This window comes from Drosophila subobscura, chromosome dot (assembly GCF_008121235.1).
Source record: "Drosophila subobscura isolate 14011-0131.10 chromosome dot, UCBerk_Dsub_1.0, whole genome shotgun sequence".
Classification (NCBI taxonomy): domain Eukaryota; kingdom Metazoa; phylum Arthropoda; class Insecta; order Diptera; family Drosophilidae; genus Drosophila; species Drosophila subobscura.
The window spans coordinates 117198-137072 of record NC_048535.1 but is presented as its reverse complement, the minus strand read 5'-3'; the positions used below and the strand labels follow the sequence as shown (position 1 = coordinate 137072).

Sequence of the window (19875 nt, the reverse complement as noted above, 5' to 3'; positions counted from 1 at the left end):
TTTTATGTTTGTATGTTGTTCATAATAAATATGAAAAATACTATTCATTTAAAATATAAAAGCATGTTTATTAGACCAAATTAGACCATTTTCGCTTGCAATTTGCCACTAAGATTCTAAGATTCTAACTGCCACTAAGAACTTGGCTAACCAAAAATTTAAATGTACATATGTATGTACATATATACATACTATGTAGATATGTATATAGAAAATATAAAATATTACAAATATTGTCCATGACAGATTTGTGTATGTCAAAACTGTACATCAGTTTCAATTGTTGATTAAATCTAATACTTATTATATTTTCGATAGAAATATTATCGACTTCGAATGTTAAGTTTTTGACGTGTTAATATACAGGTAAGTGTGAGAAAAGTCGTCAAACATGTCTGTCCATGCGTCTTTCCGTCTTGTTTGTCGCATGGTTCTGAAAGACGATAAGAGCTAGAAAAACCAAAATTTGTATCCAGACCTCTGTAACATACAAACCCTACAAATGTACATATATAAAAATTTTGATCTGCAACCGCATTTCCGACCGCACAAAGGACGAGTATCAGTAGTATTTCCACTTATTGTTATATATTACTTTTGTCAGCCAAATCGCTTACAGTTTATGTTTAGGCGCTCTGGAATTTGCAAAAGTTATAATTATATCCGGTACAAAGAGTAATTAAGGTACATATATTGAATTTGTGATCGGAACAAAGTGCGTAACGTACAGAATGAAACGATTCCGGCCCTATAAACTATATGCATATATTCTTGATCAGCATCAATAGCCGAGTCTATGTCTGTCCGTCTTGTTAGACGCCTTTTTCTCAGAGGCTACAAGAGCCAAATTTTGTGTGAAGACTCATGTGATTTCACACCCCCACAAAGGACGAAAATCTCTAATATCCACAATTTTGAGGATATGAGAAAGCAAAAAACCCAGTTCCCTATAGGACTTCCATATCTATATGACTCTGGAAATAGGATCAGATGGGATCATTATTATAACCAGAATGAAGAAATTCATAGCATTGGCTAAATTTACATATATTTTACATATGTCATCTACATCTACATATATCACTTCGCACGCCAACACGCTCTCTTATCTCGCCCCCCTTCCGAATAAAGGCTAGTACTCAGATCGAAAAAAAAATTTGCTAGCAAAATTTGCAATATATTTTGCTAGCAGCATAGTGTGACCAGATGTGAAAACCGCATTCCGTACGGTTACACTTCTCAGGCAGTTGTTTTGTTTGGTTTACCTTTTTGAAAATGTGTGATAATTGAATAAAAGGGTAATAAAACAATGAATGCAAAATGGATCCATGCAGGAGATTATTTTAGTGAGACTGACGGCTCTCGCATGATCGGAGGAGGAGGACAATCAACGAAATAAGCGACGACAACTTTGATTAAACCCATATCTGCAAGAAGGAATCCAGGATGGTCGTTTGTCCCTACATGTGAGTATTATAAATCATATAAATATGTGTAAATGTATGGAAACCCATCTAACAATACCGTTGAAATTACCCGAGGAACGCTGCCCACGACGAGTTCCCCATTATAGTTGCTTCATGGGTGGAGGTAGCCACTGCTAATTCCTTTCTTTATTCTGGCTATAATTATGATCCTATCTAATGTGACAGTGTGAACATACAGGAGCTGGATGCAAAACTTGGCTGCCCTATCTCTTATGGTAACTGAGTACTATGCGCTCATAAGGACGGACAGGCGGACGGACAGACATACAGTTCTATATCGACTCGGCTATTGGTGCTGATCAAGAATATACATATATACCTTGTGGGTCGGAAACATTTCCTTTTCTGCGTTAATCCTAGTACTCAGATAGGAAAAGGGGCCACTAGAAAAATCAGGGATGATATTCGTATGGAACCGATAAGAAATGTTGTCGAGCACAAACTACTTTCTAGCAGGGCAGTGCTCAGATCGAAAAAAACTGGCCGATTAATCCTAGAAAATCAGCCGATAGTAATTTGTGGAATATTTTGTGGTATTCCATAGTAGTTTTCCAGCAGCTTGAAAAAGATACAATTGCGATTATACCTAGCAAACAGAGAGTAAAGTCTCACAAAAATACCGCTGAAATGGATAGATAAATGTCCATCATGCTTTTCAACGAACTTGAGGCCATTAAAAGGCAAAAAAGATTAATGAGATTGTATTGAATTTATTGCACTTTTAATTTGTTTAACTTATTTGAATAGCAAATATATTGCACAATTTGCTAGCAAACGTGTTTTCGGATCTGAGCACTAGCCTTCATTTTAATAAGATTTGTAAACAATATAAATCTGACTGAGTTTGAAAAACTAAGTAACCATTATTACTAGAAAAGCAGCCGATAGTATGTTATGGTATTCGATGGTTCTTTGCTAGGCGCTCAAAAAATATAGATATGTTTTATATTCCGATAGGGGAGCGAAAAATCTGCATAGAATGTCAAAATTACTTAAGCAAGAATCCCTTGCAGGCCACTGGTTAATAGGCGCCCAAGCCAACAGCTTTAGAGAAGAAGAAGCGGAGGAGGCAGTGGAACACCTGCTTCTGCCCGACCCTCTGCGGAAAGCGGCTGAAACAAGTGAGCACGCCATTTATTGATGATGTTTTATCAGCGTATCAGGATGGAATAACTGTTGCCTCCACGTTGCTTCCACACTTTGGAAATAAATGTTTAAATGTTTAAGGTTTAAATGTGTGTATGGAAAATTGAGGAACGCAACTGAAACGCAACCATAACTCCAAAATAGAAGAAGATTGGAAATTGGATTAACGACTAATTTTTATACCCGGTACTCGAAGTGTAAATAGGGTATATTGTATATGTGGGGAATTACGGATGTTTGTAAGGCACAGAAGGAAACGTTTCCGACCCCATAAAGTATATACATATGTACATATACTCTTGATCAGCATCAATAGCCGAGTCGATTGGCCAGGTCTGTCTGTCCGCCCGTCTGTCCGTCCTTATGAGCTTCGGATCTAAAAACGACATTCCGTAGGGAATGGCCATATCTATCAGATCACCGAATTGGGATCAGATGGGATCATTATAGACAGAATTAATTTGCAGTGGCTAAACCTACCCCGTCCAGCAGCTTTTGTTGTTTTTTTTCACATTCTCTTGTTCACACTCTGCTTCTGTAGTGTGCGGCCTCTGCCTCTGCCGTCCCTCTGCAGTTTGCTGCTCTAGGGGACTGATGCGAGCTAAAAGAGCGTTTTGAGAAGTGATGATGTAGATGACAGATGTAGAAAAAGTGAAAAATTTCAATTTTGAAAAAACCGCTATAAGTTGTGACGCTTAAGAAGCGTCTCACACGTCCCATCTCGTTTTTTTTGTATCTATCTCTACACCAGCTACCTCTATCTAATATAAGTTTTAATTTTATATTCCCGAACGAAACCCTAATTGTATGGTAAGTGCTTCACATTGAAGTCAAGCAATTTTATGAGCTCATTTTTAAAATATAACAAAACTATAAGGCTACGCATAAACAAATTTTTTTTCCTCAGTGCAGAACCCTGCACGAAGAACAAGGAGGGTATACATTGCAAATGAAATTACTTATTTTGACTATAGTAATGACAAAATCTGATTTGAGGGATATGGCCATTCTCTACGGAGCTTATGTTTCGTTTCTGTGCGTTAAGCACATTGCACCCTCTTCACTTTTCGAGTATCGGGTGTAAAAAACAATTGATAATTTTGTGCGGATACTCGGTACAGAGCCACATTAATCCTCAGAGTGTGACCGGAGGGGAAAACTACATTCCGTACGCTTACACTTCTCAGGCAGCTGTTTTGTTCTACTTATTCTGTGAAACTTTGTGAAAAGTGAATAAAAAGGTAAAAAACATGGAATAAGAAATGGATTCAACCAGGAGACTACTTTTGGTGGGATCGAAGGCTCTTGTAGCCAACAGGGCAATCAACGCCGACAAAATTGGGTAAGCCCGTACCTGGGTCGAATGGTCGTTTTTCTATAGATGTGAGTATTATAAATCATATACATATGTGTATAGAAATGGAAACAAGTCAAACAATACCCTTTTGCACACTACACAGTTTGAAAATATTACTGAGAGGCTTTGAAAATTTGCACATGTCTGAGAAGAACTTCTGCAGCCTTTTAGGATTGGTGGAGCAGTACTTGGTGCCGAAACGGAATACATCTTCAAAAATGTCGTTAACAGCCCAGCCTGGACTGTGTCTTGGCAACATGAAGATACTGGCGTTCAAAGAAATGTTTATAATAAGAAATGCAAAAAACTTCAATATATTCTCATTCATTTATAATAATCGTTTACCCTTTCGACTTTTTTATGGCCTCAATTTTTTACGTTGGACTGCTTTTTTGCATACATTTTATAGGGAACTTCGTTTTGTTAGGTCCTTTGAAGGAATATAGAAGAAATGTAAATTTTTCGAGATGCTAGCAAACTACCTTCAAATACCATATGAATCCTTCGGCTGATGGCTACCAAGCTTGAACCTATTAAAGTAGTTATATAATAACATTATTGCTCTGAATAAATCAAATTGTCATTTCATGAATACCCTGCAGATAATATCGACAAATTTCTATGGTAAAGTTTCGTTTAACGTATCGATATTATTATGCATGTTGGATGTACATAGGCATGAGAAGATACAGATATGCATCTGTATTCGATACTATACGATATTTCCTTCTACAATTGTGTAGACTAGGTACTTTTTTTTCGTTTAATAAGAAGTGATTCTATAATCGAATTCCATATGAATGAACTGATATTTTGGTGATTGTGACTTAACGTAAGTTTACCTTTGTTTTTAATAAAATGAATAAAGCTTGTCACTAACTCCCTGTAATTTTTGGCAAAAGAATATCTATGTTATTATACGCACATATTTACATTTGAACGTATACAGACACTGGCCTGTTCGAAGATTTACATGCATATTTATGTATTCATGATTTAATATCAACACTTTTCAGCGTAAGCTAACGAAAAAAATAAATATGTGTATGTCGATGTGTTTTTAGGTGCATAAATACATTCACACAATACATAAAATTTATTTATTGACAAATATATCATGGATATATGGACATACACATGTACATATATACATATGTACATAAATTTAATATGCACTAATTACTGTATAGAGATACACATGTTTATGTTCTTAGATAAACATAAAATTGTTCTTAATTATTTTACTTTTGAAATGATTTAAGACAGACGCATTAGCCAGCCGGAACATGGACAAAAAGATCTCTTCAACGTCGCAGCCGCGAATTTTAAAAAAGAAGCATTTTAGAGTAAAACATCAAAAAGTAAAACTATTCAGAGCTAACGAACCGATTCTAAGTGTATTTATGTGGGGCATAAACCACACAGTACGTTATACAATTAAATTGTAGTCGAAATATTTATTGAAAGCTTATACTTATTTTTTCAGATAAATGAATTAAGCCATGTAAATATACCAGTAATGCTTCTCCCAGATGACTTTCGGGCTTTTTCAAAAATAAAAGTGGATAATCATTTATTTAACAAGTAAGCGCTAAAAATTATATTCTCAAGGGGATAGACGTACAGATTACTTAGTCCATTAAATTCATTTTCGTAATAGCTATATACATAAGCCAATGAGTTATTAGCAATTTAAATCTTTTACATTTTAAGGGAAAATATGCCGTCACATTTTAAAGTAAAAGAATATTGCCCCCTAGTCTTTCGTAATTTGCGAGAGCGATTTAATGTTGATGATGTTGACTATCGCGAGTCGTTGACTCGATCACAGCCGATACGGATCGACTCTTCCGGAAAGTCAGGGGCACAGTTTTACCAGAGTTATGACAAGTTTTTTATAATTAAAAGCTTAACATCAGAAGAAATTGAGCGTATGCATGCCTTTCTAAAGCACTATCATCCGGTAAGTAAAATTTTGAATTTTATTAAAAATATTTACATATACATATATATATTTTGTTTTAGTACGTTGTTGAAAGGCATGGAAAAACTCTTTTGCCGCAATATTTGGGAATGTATCGGATCACTGTGGAGAGCGTGCAATATTACTTTGTCGTCATGCGGAATGTTTTCAGTTCTCATTTAACAATCCACAAGTATAATAAAATGAATTATTTCGCCTATTCGTAACCATACTAATTTTTTTTGTAGAAAGTTTGATTTAAAAGGTAGTACTGTGGATCGTGAAGCATCTGAAAAGGAGCTCGAAAAAATTTTGCCAACATTGAAGGACAATGACTTTATAAAACAGAAAGTCAAGCTGGAAATTGGAGGCGAGGCAAAAAAAAAATTAATGGATACCTTAAACAATGATGTGGATGTAAGTATATGAACTCTTTGCTCATAAATAAACATTAAATATTCACGGAATTCATACCTCTTATACAATTAAGTTTTAACATTCAACTGCAGGAATTAATACAAATAAATAGTCCACCAGGTGTAAAAAAAAGCCGCCATTAAAACTCAAAACTTAATGCTATATAAATTCTCTATCGAACTAACCGATAAACCTACTATATGTTTACTAATATAGCTTCTTACCAAGCTGCACATTATGGACTATTCATTGTTGGTCGGTGTACATGACTGTGTGCGAGCGGAAGAGGAAGCCCTACAGGGAGATAATATACAAGCTGCTGGTCGCAGCGAAAATAGCGAAAGCGAGGAGTGCGATAGTGGAGAACGGTAAAGGAAATTTTTTAAATACCTTTTGCATAATTGATGTATATTTCTTTTTTAGCTGGACGTACAACACTCCTCCAGATTCGCCAAGAGGTGCACAGTATAAAGAAGTCGTATATGAAGTTGATATATACGCCATTCCAAGTATTGAAGGTAAAGAGTTTTCTAACACTAAAAGATACGGCTATCCCAAACAGTATAGTTAAAAACGAGAATGGACGTGAGAGACGCTTCCTACGCGTCACAACTCTTATACCCGGTACTCAGTACTACCTTAGTACCTCTGTACCTTAGTGGTTTTAATACCCGGTACTCGAAGAGTAAATAGGGTATATTGTATTTGTGGGGAATAACGGTTGTATGTAACGCACAGAAGGAAACGTTTCCGACCCAATAAATTATATATATTCTTGATCAGCATCAGTAGCCGAGTCGATTGAGCCCTGTCTGTCCGTCCTTATGAGCGCCTGGATCTCAGAGACTATAAAAGCTAGAGCCACCAAATTGAATCCTCACTTCTGTATGTTACACTGTTACAAGTGTATTTCAAAAATGAGCCCCGCCCCACTCCGCCCCCGCAAAAAGGCGAAAGCCTCACAAAGCTACAATTTTGAAGATAAAAGAAAACTGAAAACGCCATTCCGTAGGGAATGACCATATCTATCAGATCCCCAAATCACTTCTCACACCAACACGTTCTTTTAGCTCGACCTCCTCCCCTAGAGCCGCACACCACACGAAGCAGAGTGTGAATGTAAGAATGTGCAAAAAATAAAAAAAAACTGCAGAACTTCCCTACGAAATGGCGTTTTTCTTTTATCTTCAAAATTTTGGCTGTAAAAGATTTGCGCCCTTTGTGGTGGCGGTGCTCATTTTTGAAATACACTTGTAACAGTGTGAGTATACAGCAGTCTGTAGGCAAAATTTGGTGGCTTTAGCTCTTATAGTGTTTGAGAACTAGCCGACAAACCAGACGGACAGACAGACATGGCTCTATCGACTCGGCTATTGATGCTGATCAAAAATATACATTCTTTATGAGGTCGAAAACGTTTCCTTCTGTGCGTTACAGACATCCGTTGTTCCCCCTAAATACAATATACCCTTTTTATACCCGGTACTCGAAGAGTAAATAGGGTATATTGTATTTGTGCAGATAACGGTTGTATGTAACGCACAGAAGGAAACGTTTCCGACCCCATAAAGTATATATATTCTTGATCAGCATCAATAGCCGAGTCGATTGAGCCATGTCTGTCTGTCCGTCTGTCCGTCCTGATGAGCGCCTAGTACTCAGAGACTATAAGAGCTAGAGCCACCAAATTTTGCATCCAGACTTCTGTATGCTCACACTGTTACAAGTGTATTTCAAAAATGAGCCACGCCCCCTTCCGCCTCCGCAAAAGGGCGAAAACCTCCCAAATCTAAAATTTTGAAGATAGCTTATGATGACCATATCTATCAGATCACCAAATTGGGATACGATTGGATCATTATTATAGCCACAATGAAGAAATTAATTTGCAGTGGCCAAACCCACCCCGTCCCGCAGCATTCACACTCTGCTTCGCGCTGTTTATGGCCTCTCCCCCTGACACGTTTTTGCCTCTGCCTCTGCCGCGACTCTGCAGTGTGTGTCTTTAGGGGAGGGTGGCGAGCTAAAGGAGCGTGTTGGCGTGAGCAGTGTTGTTGATGTAGATGACGGTTGAAGAAAAAATGTAAAATTTAAAAAAAAATGTAAAATTGACAAATAACCGCTAAAGTGCAGATGTAGTACTGAGTGCCGGGTATAAAAGTTGGGACGCGTAAGAAGACGCGTCTCACACGTCCCTTCTCGTTACTCTTCGAGTACTGGGTATAAAAAGTTAACCTATCTGACTTAACAATATAGACAATATTGAAATACAAATCGGGTAGTTAGCATATTTTATTCATCTTTTTGTTTTACAATTATTTCAGAAAAACGAGAAATATACTTTATAGCTATTATTGATGTCCTTACTCAATATGGAGTCAAGAAACAGGTAATTTAATAGGAATTACGTACTTCTTGCCATACCTAATATTTTAAAATTTCAGGCGGCAAAAGCAGCAAAGACGGTTAAGTATGGTAGTAACGTTGATGGAATATCGACATGTGACCCAGAACAATATGCCAAAAGATTCTTGGAATTTATGGATAAAGCTATAGAATAAGATATAATAATCATTGTATTTGCCACATTAAAAATGTTAAATTTATACATATAAGTTATAAACAAATATGAGACATTAGTCGTTTTTGCTTCCCTCATGTTTACTTTTGACCGATGTGCGATCCTAGGCGACGTGTGCATGTGTTCCATTTGTACAGGACAAGGGTGGACAATTTGAAATATGATAAATCAGAAGAACAGAATTGCCATTTGAATTTTTATTATACCGAAGAGTAAATAGGGTATATGGTATTTGTGCACAAAGTGGATGTATGTAACGCACAGAAGGGAACGTTTCCGACCCCATAAAGTATAATATATTCTTGATCAGCATCAATAGCCGAGTCGATATAGCCATGTCTGTCTGTCTGTCCGTCCGTCCGTCTTGTTGAGCGCCTGGATCTCCGAGACTATAAAAAGTATGCTCACACTGTTACAAGTGGATTTCAAAATTTCGTCCCGCCCCCTTCCGCTTTCGCAAAGGTCGGCAATCTGCGGTATTCAGATGAAGATAAGAGAAAACTAAAAACTCCATTCTGTACGGAAGGACCATATCTATCAGATCACCGAATTGGGAACCGATTGGATTATTATTATACCCAGAATGAAGAAATTAATTCGCAGTGGCTAAACCCACCCCGTTCAGCAGTTTTCATACCCAGTACTCGAAGAGTAAATATATTGTATTTGTGGGAAAAAATGTAACACACAGAAGGAAGCGTTTCCGACCCCACAAAGTATATATATTCTTGATCAGCATCAATAGCCGAGTCGATAGAGCCATGTCTGTCTGTACGTCTGACCGTCCGTCTTGTTAAGCGCCTGGTTCTCAGAGGCTAAAGAGACTCTTCAGTGTGCGGCTCCAGGGAAGGGGGGCGAGCTAAAGGAGCGTGTTGGCGTGAGAAGTGGAGCACATCTTGTAGATGTAGATGACAAATAAACAAATTATGTAGAATTTGAAAAAAAAACGCTAAGGTACAGATGAAGAACTGAGTACCGGATATACAGTGGGGAGCAATGATGAGTACATGTTCACATTAACTGACTTTCGTCGCCCATAACTTCTAAACGCATAATGCAAACGTAACCAATTATATAATTATAATACTGCTGGAAAACATGGCATTAGTCAATCGGTGGTGATCAGAGTGGAAAAGACGCGAAATTTTGTCCCGAAACAGCAAAGCCAAGGTCGCCCTAAGGCGCTAGCAGACCCAAAAGCCACACTAATAATGTCGCAAATTAGTAACAAGGACTTTCTAAGTCAAAAAAAAAAATGCTCTTTTCGCATAATACTATCAATGTTGGTCTAGATGACCAAGTATGGCCATCGTACCACCATTTAAAACATCCCCACACCATTTTACATCTACCGGCACTTTTCACGTGGTAGGAAAATAATGGTAAAGCAAACCCGAAACTTTCAAATTAGCATAACAATTTGACCACGGATGATGGAAAACGTGTTATCATGTCTGATGAGTCCAAATAATCATATGGGTGGTAGTAATGTTAGCGTAAGACCGAAAAAAGGCTTCAAGGACATCAAATCAAGCAAACCATGAAACATGCCATACTTGGTCATCTAGACCAACATTGATAGTATTATGCGAAAAGAGCATTTTTTTGACTTAGAAAGTCCTTGTTACTAATTTGCGACATTATTAGTGTGGCTTTTGGGTCTGCTAGCGCCTTAGGGCGACCTTGGCTTTGCTGTTTCGGGACAAAATTTCGCGTCTTTTCCACTCTGATCACCACCGATTGACTAATGCCATGTTTTCCAGCAGTATTAGCTATCGTATAGCCATTTTCAGTAAGCTACACAATAACATTTACATTTTCTAGATATTGTTTCTTCAGCCTCAGGTACAACAAAGGCACTATTTAATAAATTCATGAAATCTGCTTCGATTATTAGGAGAAATGTCTTAATTTGATGTTAGTATTACTAGAATATAAACAAAAATTATTTAACATCAAATCTGCAAGCGTATTGTTGATTAGATAATTTTGAAATATTAAATAAGTGAAAACAACGAAAAGTGCATAAATGAGTACATGCGACTTTTTTTAGTTTTTTATTTTTCGCTATTTAAAAGCTTTACATTGTATTTTTCTGATATTGCCTATTTGTTAAGGATTAAGTGATTGATATCTACAAAAAAATTGGTTACGTTTGCGTTATGCGTTTAGAAGTTATGTGCGACGAAAGTCAGTTAATGTGAACATGTACTCATCATTGCTCCCCACTGTAAAAGTTGTGACGCGTAAGAAGCGACTCACTCCCTTCTCGTTTTTATTCTTTTCGCACCTTCTCTCTTACTCTGCTTCGTGTAGTGTGCGGCTCTAGGCGAGGGGGCGAGCTAAAACAGAGTGCTGGCGTAAGAAGTGATGTAGAACAAATGTAAAATGTAAAATTTGAAAAAAACTACAATTTACAGATGTACTACTGAGTACCGGGTATACAATTTGTGACGAGAAAGAAGCGTCTCACACGTCCCTTCTCGTTTTCTTCTATCTTCAATACACTTACGTATGTACATATATGAGTGTGGCAAAAATATCAGTGTGATATCACAGGAGTCTTCACACATAATTTGATGATTCCAGTTCTTATTCTTAGTATCTGATATCCCCGCGCTCATCAAGACGGACGGACACACAGACAGAAATAGACTCGGCTTGTGATGCTGATCAAGAATATATTAACTTAATGGGGTCCTAAATGTTTTGTTCTGTGCGTTACGCACATTGCGCCGACCACAAATACAATATACCCTATTTACTCTTCGAGTTCCGAGTATAAAAAGTTCACAGTTTTATTTGAGATTTCAAAAGGGTAGTTATTAATTCCTTAAATATTTCGAATATAAGAAAATACACGTATACTTCTGTGGGTTCAAATACGCAAGGCTGCTTGGTTGATTAAGAACAAAATAGTACATTCCCATTGTTCTAAAGCTCCATTACTAAAATGAGACAAATCAGTAAAATTCCATATTTTTATGGCAAATACATACCACAAAACGGTTTACTTGATAACGTGGGGTAGGGGGCGGATGATTTTCATTGGTATTCATATTTTCAAAGCGTTCTCGAATACTGAAAATATATTTTTATAGAAGCAAGAGCTGCTTCATTTTATTAAATTTCAGTTGGTACTCACGTCTTTGCACTTTCTAATGAATCATTGGAAACCTGTTGAGAATAAATGTCTATTCGCCCCTCACTGAGCTCACGTTCTATTTCGTTGATCTGCCATTTCTCAAATTTGGCGCGCAACTGTTTAGCTCGAGCTGCGATCTGAGCCTGTGTAATTAAATCGTCATTATATTGTTCGTTATCCATATAAATCTTACCTCTTTGAGTGCCTGGTCACTGCAACTCGATTTTGGGGTTTCTTTTTCAAAGTCACTTTCATCGTCTTCACTGTCCTGATCCTCTTCGCTTTCAGATTTATCAGAGTAAGCAATATTTTCAGGTGGCGGAGTGAAGCATTTGAGTGGATTGGGTTTCTTTGGCTTATCGACGTCATCAGCTCTTTTTCCCTCTAATTCACGGAACTTGTTTAAAATGTTCGATGCGGTTTGGGTTTTTTGCAGAACTGTGTCATTAAAAGATCTAGCTTTTTTGGTATCTAGCAGGTCAGCGTCGGAGTCCGGGGTTGGCAATTTGACAACGCCTTCACGTGGTGGTGTCATGCGAAACTGACGCTTTTCATTCTCGATGGGTCGAAATTGTTCGAAAAAGTTAAACCTTTCACTTAATTCAGCTGTAGTTACTTTAACGTCTTCTCCCTTTGCGTCGGATTTAACAATATCTGTATCAGCGTTCTAAGTACACACATACATACATGCATTCTCCTTTTAGGTTTATTAATTTATTTTAATATTTTTTTCATAATCTTACCTCTTGTTCAATATTATGATAAGGGTCGATCACAATCTTTTTATGGATATCTTGTCTATTATTCGGAATTTTAATCTTTTCATTGAAATTCGTATTGATATTAGCATCTAGTTCCATGAAGATGCTGCGCGATGTTTTACTAATAGCTTAATTTTGTTTTAAAATGATTGAATGCAAAATAATTACTTGTAATTGAAACAGTGTTAAAGTTTAAAATTTGGACAAGTAAATAAAATATTCATACCAGATTCGAAAACATCGGCATCTTCTAGCAATCCCAAACTGTGGCTCCTTTCTTCTATCGATTGAATACTGTTTTCACTAAACATTTCACCGTTCTCAAATCGGTCTTTTATTGAACGAGCTGCTACACCGATTTCCGACTCAGGTATCTTACCCACTGAAGTGATTCCTTGTTCTGATTCAGCAACAGCTTGCTGGTACATTTCCTTTATCTTTGCCTGTTTACCCATAAATAACCGAGAACGGATGCTCTGAATTTCCTGCTTTCGTTCTTCGCGGCGTTCTTCTTTTGACATCATGTGACCTTGCTCAAATCTGTTTTTAATTTCGTTCATGGCATCACCCAATCCCACAGGCCTCTCTTTTTCAGTTTCTTTTTTAACACGCATTAAGGCCGTGTCGCTGTCATCATCGTCATCTTTGAAGATTATGATTTGTAATATTGTTCAAATTATACAGAATAATCATATTTACCTGAATCTAGGATCTTGTTTTCTCCAGTGTACAGTAGGCCATTTTTATGCAGTTTTGATAGTTTCGTTGATATGGAAGTACTTTTCGTTAGGTTTGCATCTTGGCGGTGTAGCGTTTGAATACGGTCATCCTTATCCGTTTTACCTCCATTTTCAAAGACTTGAAATTTTGAGCGGACATTTATTTGATGAAGTTCCTCAAGTCCAAGATTCGGTTTATCGGATGCTGCGTAGAATAATTAAGATTCTCAGTAAAATTAAAAAACGAGAAGGGACGTGTGAGACGCTTCTTACGCGTCACAACTTTTATACCCGGCACTCAGTACTACATCTGTACCTTAGCGTTTTCTTTGTCAAATTTAACATTTTTTCTTCATCTGTCATCTACATCTACAACACTTTTCACGCCAACACGCTCCTTTGGCTCGCCCCCCTTCCCTAGAGCCACACACTGCAGAGTCATAGCAGAGGCAGAGACGCGGCAAAAGCAGAGGCCGCACACTACAGAATATAAGCTGCTGGACAGGGTGGTTTTAGCCACGGTAGAGGCAGAGAAACGGCAGAGGCAGAGGCCGCACCCTGCGCGAAGCAGAGTGTGAATGAGAACATGTGAAAAAAAAACAAGTACTTATAAGCTGCAGGACGGGGTTTAGCCACTGCAAATTAATTTCTTAATTCTGGCTATAATAATGGTCCAATCGGATCCCAATTTGGTGATCTGATAGAAAGGGTCCTTCCCTACGGAATGGCGTTTTTAGTTTTCTTTTATCTTTATTGTAGGTTTGGGAGGTTTTCGCCCTTTGGTGGGGCGGAAGGGGTCGGGGCTCATTTTTGAAATACACTTGTAACAGTGTGAGCATACAGAAGTATGAATGCAAAATAAGGGTGTAGTACAATTACCTCGAGCGACATCTGGGGGTAATTCAATCGGTTGATTCTCACGTATTATAAGCTCAGGTTTGCGTGGCTTAGATTCTTCATGAATTATTATAGGCGCAAAGATTAACTTGAAATGAACCGTGCAGTAGATGTTACCATCGTGAACGTGATAGCTCTCAGGTCTATATAGGATAATAAAGTAAAACCATATTAGCAAAGATAATATTATCCAATTATCGAAATCAAATTGGGTTTAAATGTTTATACAATATGTGTATAATACAATATTTGTATTTGTTTATACATATTTGATTTGAGGTTTTCTTTCTGCTATATTCGCCAACATGCATGTTTAAACAGACGGAGAGACTGTCATGGTTTTTATAGTCAAATAACTATTCTTTATGCGGGGTTAAAAAAAACAAAAATATACAAACTTTAGTTGTTTCGAACAGTCTCTGCAACGTAAGCAGGTTTTATGGAAGATAACTTTTTCGTTTTTAAATTGAAGAATGGTTTCCTCCATTTTGTAAACAGGTTTATCGCACTGTCGACAGTTTTCCCTCTGCTCTGTAATTGGATTCTAAAAAATGTATAAAAAATAAATAAATATGTACATATGTCCATATGTAAATATATGTATGTATGTATGTACATACATATGTATCTACTTATTTCCTGGAGTGTTACAATTTATTTTAAAAGAAGATTGTGAGATGAGTTGATTAATTAATGAGTTGCTTACACGAAAAATTTCTTGGGCTTTACTAGAATCTCGTGAACGTACGTGAATAAGATTGCGTTTTTGTAGGTTGTCAAATTTACTAAAACTTCTTTTCTGTAATGAATAGAAACAAATTGAATATTTATGATCGATTTACATTTTTTATTATCGTATTGGTAACTTACCATTGAAATATTTTGGTTGTCATATTCACACTTTTTCGGTCTTTTCGATTTCGCCTTTTTAATAGGCATTGCAATATTTCCAGAAGGTAACGGCGATGTTGTAGCAATATTATTTTCGGGATTCATTTTATGGTCCTACAAAATAGTGTTTACATCTTGATTTTTGTTTAAATATTTAAAATTGTTTTTGTTACATCTGTCATCTGCTACATCTATGTATGTATGTATGTATATCACTTCTTGTACCAACACGCAATGTTAGCTCGATCTTCTCTGCTGGAGGCGAGGCAGAGTGTGCGCGCGAGAGAAAATGAGCAAGCTGACGACATGCTAGAGGGGGTGGAGGGTAGCCACTGGAAATGAATTTCTTCATTCTATGTACCTACATATGTACATATAATAATAATCCGAGCTGATCCAAACTCTGCAATCTGGTAGATGTGCTACATTCTCTAGGGAACTGCGTTTCATAAAAAATTGGGGAAGCCACAGAGTTTTGCCTTTTTTTTAACGTGGTGGTCTAAATAATATTACCGTTGCATTTCCAATTAATCTATCATTTCGTAAAGGTCGCCCACTCGATTTTGTTGGAATAAAGTTCAAAAATGTAGATACAGACTTGGAAATTTTCTTAGACAAATACATAGTTGGACGAATCGGAACACACCAACCCTCCCACCCATTTTCCACGCAATTGGCCCTCAGTCGTCATTTTCCTGACTTTGCCTGCTATTCGGCATCCCATCCCCTATGTTTTGATCGGAAAATTGTCGTTTTCTAAAAGACCCAACATAATTTAGCTTTTTATTTACGGCTGATGTATATGTATGTATGTATATGTATGAATATGTATAAAGTATACCCAAACTCTTTGTGGTTTTAGCTTACTTTTTGGAAAATACTTTCAAATGCCTAAATCATGATTTTTGTGAGGTATTTTAACGAAATATTGGAATTATTCGAAAAAAATGTACATATTTACATATGTACCGGGATTAAAAGTTGTAACGCGTTCTAGTGCGTCTCACAAAGTTCCTCCTCGTTTTTATAATTATAAAATGTTTTAATATATATGCAATATATTTATAGCAGGGCTCCCCGGCTTTCCCAATGTGTCGTTATTATACCCGGTACTCGAAGAGTAAGTAGGGTATATTGTATTTGTGGGGAATAACGGATGTACATACATATGTAACGCACAGAAGGAAACGTTTCCGACCCTATAAAGCTTTTTTTTATACCCGGTACTCGAAGAGTAAATAGGGTATATTGTATTTGTGCGAATAACGGTTGTATGTAACGCACAGAAGGAAACGTCCGACCCCATAAAGTATATATATTCTTGATCAGCATCAATTGCCGAGTCGATTGAGCCATGTCTGTCTGTCCGTCCGTCTTGTTGAGCGCCTGGATCTCAGAGACTATAAGAGCTAGAGCCACCAAATTTTGCATCCATACTTCTGTATGCTCACACAGAGCATACAAGTGTATTTTAAAAATGAGCCAGGCCCCCTTCCGGCCCCGCAAAAGGGCGAAAACCTCCCGAATCTACTATTTTGAAGATAAAAGAAAACTAAGATAAATAAAAACCCCATTCCGTAGGGAATGAGCATATCTATCAGATCACCAAATTGGGATCCGATTGGAGCATTATTATAGCCACAATGAAGAAATTAATTGGCAGTGGCCAAACCCACCCCGTCCCGCAGCTTATATTTGTTTTTGCACATTCTCTCATTCACACTCTGCTTCGCACAGTAAGTGGCGTCTGCCCCTGCCGTTCCTCGGCCTCTACCTCAGCCGTGGCTAAACCCACCACGTCCCGCAGCTTATATTTGTTTTTTTCACATTTTCTCATTCACAGTCTGCTTTTGCTGTGTGCGACCACTGCCTCTGCCGCGAGTCTGCAGTGTGTGGGTCTAGGGAAGGGGGACGAGCTGTAGATGATAGATGAAGAAAAAATTTGACAAATAACCTCTAAGGTACAGATGTAGTACTGAGTGCCGGGTATAAAAGTTGTGACGCGTAAGAAGCGTCTCACTTGTCCCTTCTCGTTTTGTATCTACCTGTGACGTTTCTTTTTATGCACGGTACTCGAAGAATAAAAGGGCATATTAGATTTAAGGTGGAAGCGTAACGTACAGAAGAAAACGTTTCCGACCCTATAAGGCATATACTTCCTATATTCTTGCTCAGCATCAATTACCGGTCGATATGGTAGCTCTGTCTGTCTGTCCGTAACTCAGTCCTGATGAGCGCCAAGTACTTAGAAACTATAAGAGCTACAGTCAACGTATTTTGCATCTCGTGTTGGCTCTGGTGAAGGTGGCGCGCGTGTTGGTTTGAGAAGTGACGTAGATCGCAGATGTAGAATGTAAAACTCGAAAAATAAATACGGTAAAAAAAATACGTACATACACATATGTATGTATGCTGTATTTTCCGGGTATAAAAGTAGAGTCGCTTTAAAGGAATCACAACGATACTTCTCGTTTTAATCACTAACCTCACAGAACCTTGCCAGTAAAAACGAGAAGGGACGTGTGAGACGCTTCTTACGCGTCACAACTTTTATACCCGGCACTCAGTACTACTTCTGTACATTAGCGGTTATTTGTCAAATTTTACATTTTTTCTTCATCTGTCATCTACATCAACAACACTGCTCACGCCAACACGCTCCTTTAGCTCGCCACCCTCCCCTATAGACACACACTGCAGAGTCGCGGCAGAGGCAGCGGCAGAGGCAGCGGCAGAGGCAGCGGCAGAGGCAGCGGCAGTCTGGAGCCAAAATTTGGTGGCTCTAGCTCTTATAGTCTCTGAGAACTAGCCGACGGACAGACAGACATGGCTCAATCGACTCGGCTATTGATGCTGATCAAGAATATATATACTTTATGGGGTCGGAAACGTTTCCTTCTGTGCGTTACATACATTCACTTTGTGCACAAATACAATATACCCTATTTACTCTTCGAGTACCGGGTATAAAAATGTAAAATTTGACAAATAACCGCTAAAGTGCAGATGTAGTACTGAGTGCCGGGTATAAAAGTTGTGACGCGTAAGAAGCGTCTCACACGTCCCTTCTCGTTTTTTTTTCACATTCTCTCATCTACACTCTGCTTCGTGCAGTGTGTGGCTCTAGGAGAGTGGGCGAGCTTAAAGAGCGTGTTGATGTGAGAAGTGATGTAGATGTAGATGACATACATATGTAGAAACAATGTAAAATGTAAAAGGGTTCACTCTACGGTAACACATATGCACGAATTTACATACACATGTATGTATGTATTTACGAACTAGGTACCGGGTATAAAAGTTCTGTCGCGTACGAAGCGTTTCACGCTCCTTCTCGTTTTGTTTGTTTATTAATACACATTCAACTATGTACATATGTATGTATGTATGTTCGTATGTTCAATATATGCATGTACATATGTATGTATTTATGTATTTATAGATCTTCGGTAACTTAGGTACTTGCATCCACAGAAAAGATTGATTTAATGTAAGTAAATTATAATTGTATGTATAAATAATATATACATATGTACGCATATATTTATCGCATTTATTTATTCGTTCATCATAGATTAGTTTATAAGATGAGGTACATAAGAAAAAAGATGATCGAGGTTGAGAAAAAAAACAGACAGATGCGTTTGCTACAATACGAATGCAAGAAATTCCTTTGTATTTTTGGGCAAATATACAAATATACGAGTATATACATACATACATATGTAAGTACATACATATGTTGCTTTTTGGGTAAAATAGGATATGTGGGTCGCCACTTTTAGTATTTAAAACGTACAGTAAATCATATCTACTACAATAAATGATTTTATTTTCACGAAATTCTGTTATATCAATATACCAAAAAATTAATTTTCGTAACACTTACTTCAATTTTGGATAATAGAATAAATGGAGTAAAACAAATTTAATTTCGAAACCTAACGGCTAAAATTCAAAATTAATAGCGACCGTCGCTCTGAAGCTAAAGACCGAACTACGAAGACTATTAGAAAATGCTAGGAGATTTTCAGTGTTGTATAATTGAACTACATATGTACATACATATGTACATATATGCATGTGTTAGCAATGTAAGCTTTTAAAAAAAAGTTGTTGGAAAGCTTCTTTAATAATATTTAGGTATATGTACATATTTGTAAAATTAGAAATTTTGCAAACACGCACCTTTTTTATATGGAAGCTGGAATTTAGTGGTACTTGTACAGGGAAGCCTTATTTAGTCTAGACTGTCGACTTACGGGTGCATCAGTTACAGCTCCGGATTATAAATAAGATTCATTGGAGAAATTCCGAAGTCTTTTCGAAATGCAATGGCCTTCTGGGTCACATGTTTATACCCGGTACTCGAAGAGTAAAAAGGGTATATTGTATTTGTGGGAAATAACGGTTGTATGTAACGCACAGAAGGAAACGTTTCCGACCCCATAAAGTATATATATTCTTGATCAGCATCAATAGCCGAGTCTATTTCTGTCTGTCTGTCTGTT

General features: G+C 37.4%; 2 protein-coding genes across 5 annotated transcripts; one reads left to right on the top strand and one right to left on the bottom strand.

Moving 5' to 3' along the window:
* The first annotated feature begins 4680 nt into the window (after positions 1–4680).
* Positions 4681–8997, top strand: LOC117902965 (phosphatidylinositol 5-phosphate 4-kinase type-2 beta). 3 transcript variants are annotated; one of them, XM_034814618.1, is made up of 10 exons: positions 4681–4822; positions 5257–5414; positions 5477–5574; positions 5704–5953; positions 6016–6146; positions 6202–6370; positions 6587–6738; positions 6794–6888; positions 8695–8759; positions 8815–8931. In XM_034814618.1, the coding sequence occupies exons 2-10, from the start codon at positions 5277–5279 to the stop codon at positions 8929–8931; spliced, it is 1215 nt and encodes a 404-aa protein (XP_034670509.1). In that variant the 5' UTR covers positions 4681–4822; positions 5257–5276. The 3 variants fall into 3 exon arrangements, with proteins under 3 accessions (XP_034670509.1, XP_034670510.1, XP_034670508.1); XM_034814619.1 differs by having other exon boundaries at positions 4692–4822; positions 5253–5414; XM_034814617.1 differs by lacking the exon at positions 4681–4822 and having other exon boundaries at positions 5277–5414; positions 8815–8997.
* A 2727-nt stretch (positions 8998–11724) lies between these two features.
* Positions 11725–19380, bottom strand: LOC117902963. Of its 2 annotated transcripts, none has more exons than XM_034814614.1 (12): positions 19254–19380; positions 15344–15478; positions 15180–15272; positions 14872–15017; positions 14456–14616; positions 13557–13781; positions 13084–13500; positions 12840–12985; positions 12290–12763; positions 12097–12239; positions 11951–12032; positions 11725–11899 (listed from the first exon to the last, which is right to left on the bottom strand). In XM_034814614.1, the coding sequence occupies exons 2-12, from the start codon at positions 15467–15469 to the stop codon at positions 11897–11899; spliced, it is 2016 nt and encodes a 671-aa protein (XP_034670505.1). In that variant the 5' UTR covers positions 15470–15478; positions 19254–19380; the 3' UTR covers positions 11725–11896. The 2 variants fall into 2 exon arrangements, with proteins under 2 accessions (XP_034670505.1, XP_034670506.1); XM_034814615.1 differs by having other exon boundaries at positions 15222–15272.
* Between the last annotated feature and the right edge of the window lie 495 nt (positions 19381–19875).

Excerpts from the sequence above, each read along its gene's own strand:
- LOC117902965 (XM_034814617.1), top strand. The coding sequence starts at position 5,277 with ATGGACAAAAAGATCTCTTCAACGTCGCAGCCGCGAATTTTAAAAAAG. Across the intron at positions 5,415-5,476 it reads TGTGGGGCATAAACCACACA|ATAAATGAATTAAGCCATGT; the intron begins GTACGTTATACA and ends TTATTTTTTCAG. Across the intron at positions 5,575-5,703 it reads GATAATCATTTATTTAACAA|GGAAAATATGCCGTCACATT; the intron begins GTAAGCGCTAAA and ends TTACATTTTAAG.
- LOC117902963 (XM_034814614.1), bottom strand. The coding sequence starts at position 15,469 with ATGAATCCCGAAAATAATATTGCTACAACATCGCCGTTACCTTCTGGA. Across the intron at positions 15,018-15,179 it reads AAGCCCAAGAAATTTTTCGT|AATCCAATTACAGAGCAGAG; the intron begins GTAAGCAACTCA and ends TACATTTTTTAG. Across the intron at positions 12,986-13,083 it reads TGCCGATGTTTTCGAATCTG|CTATTAGTAAAACATCGCGC; the intron begins GTATGAATATTT and ends AACAAAATTAAG.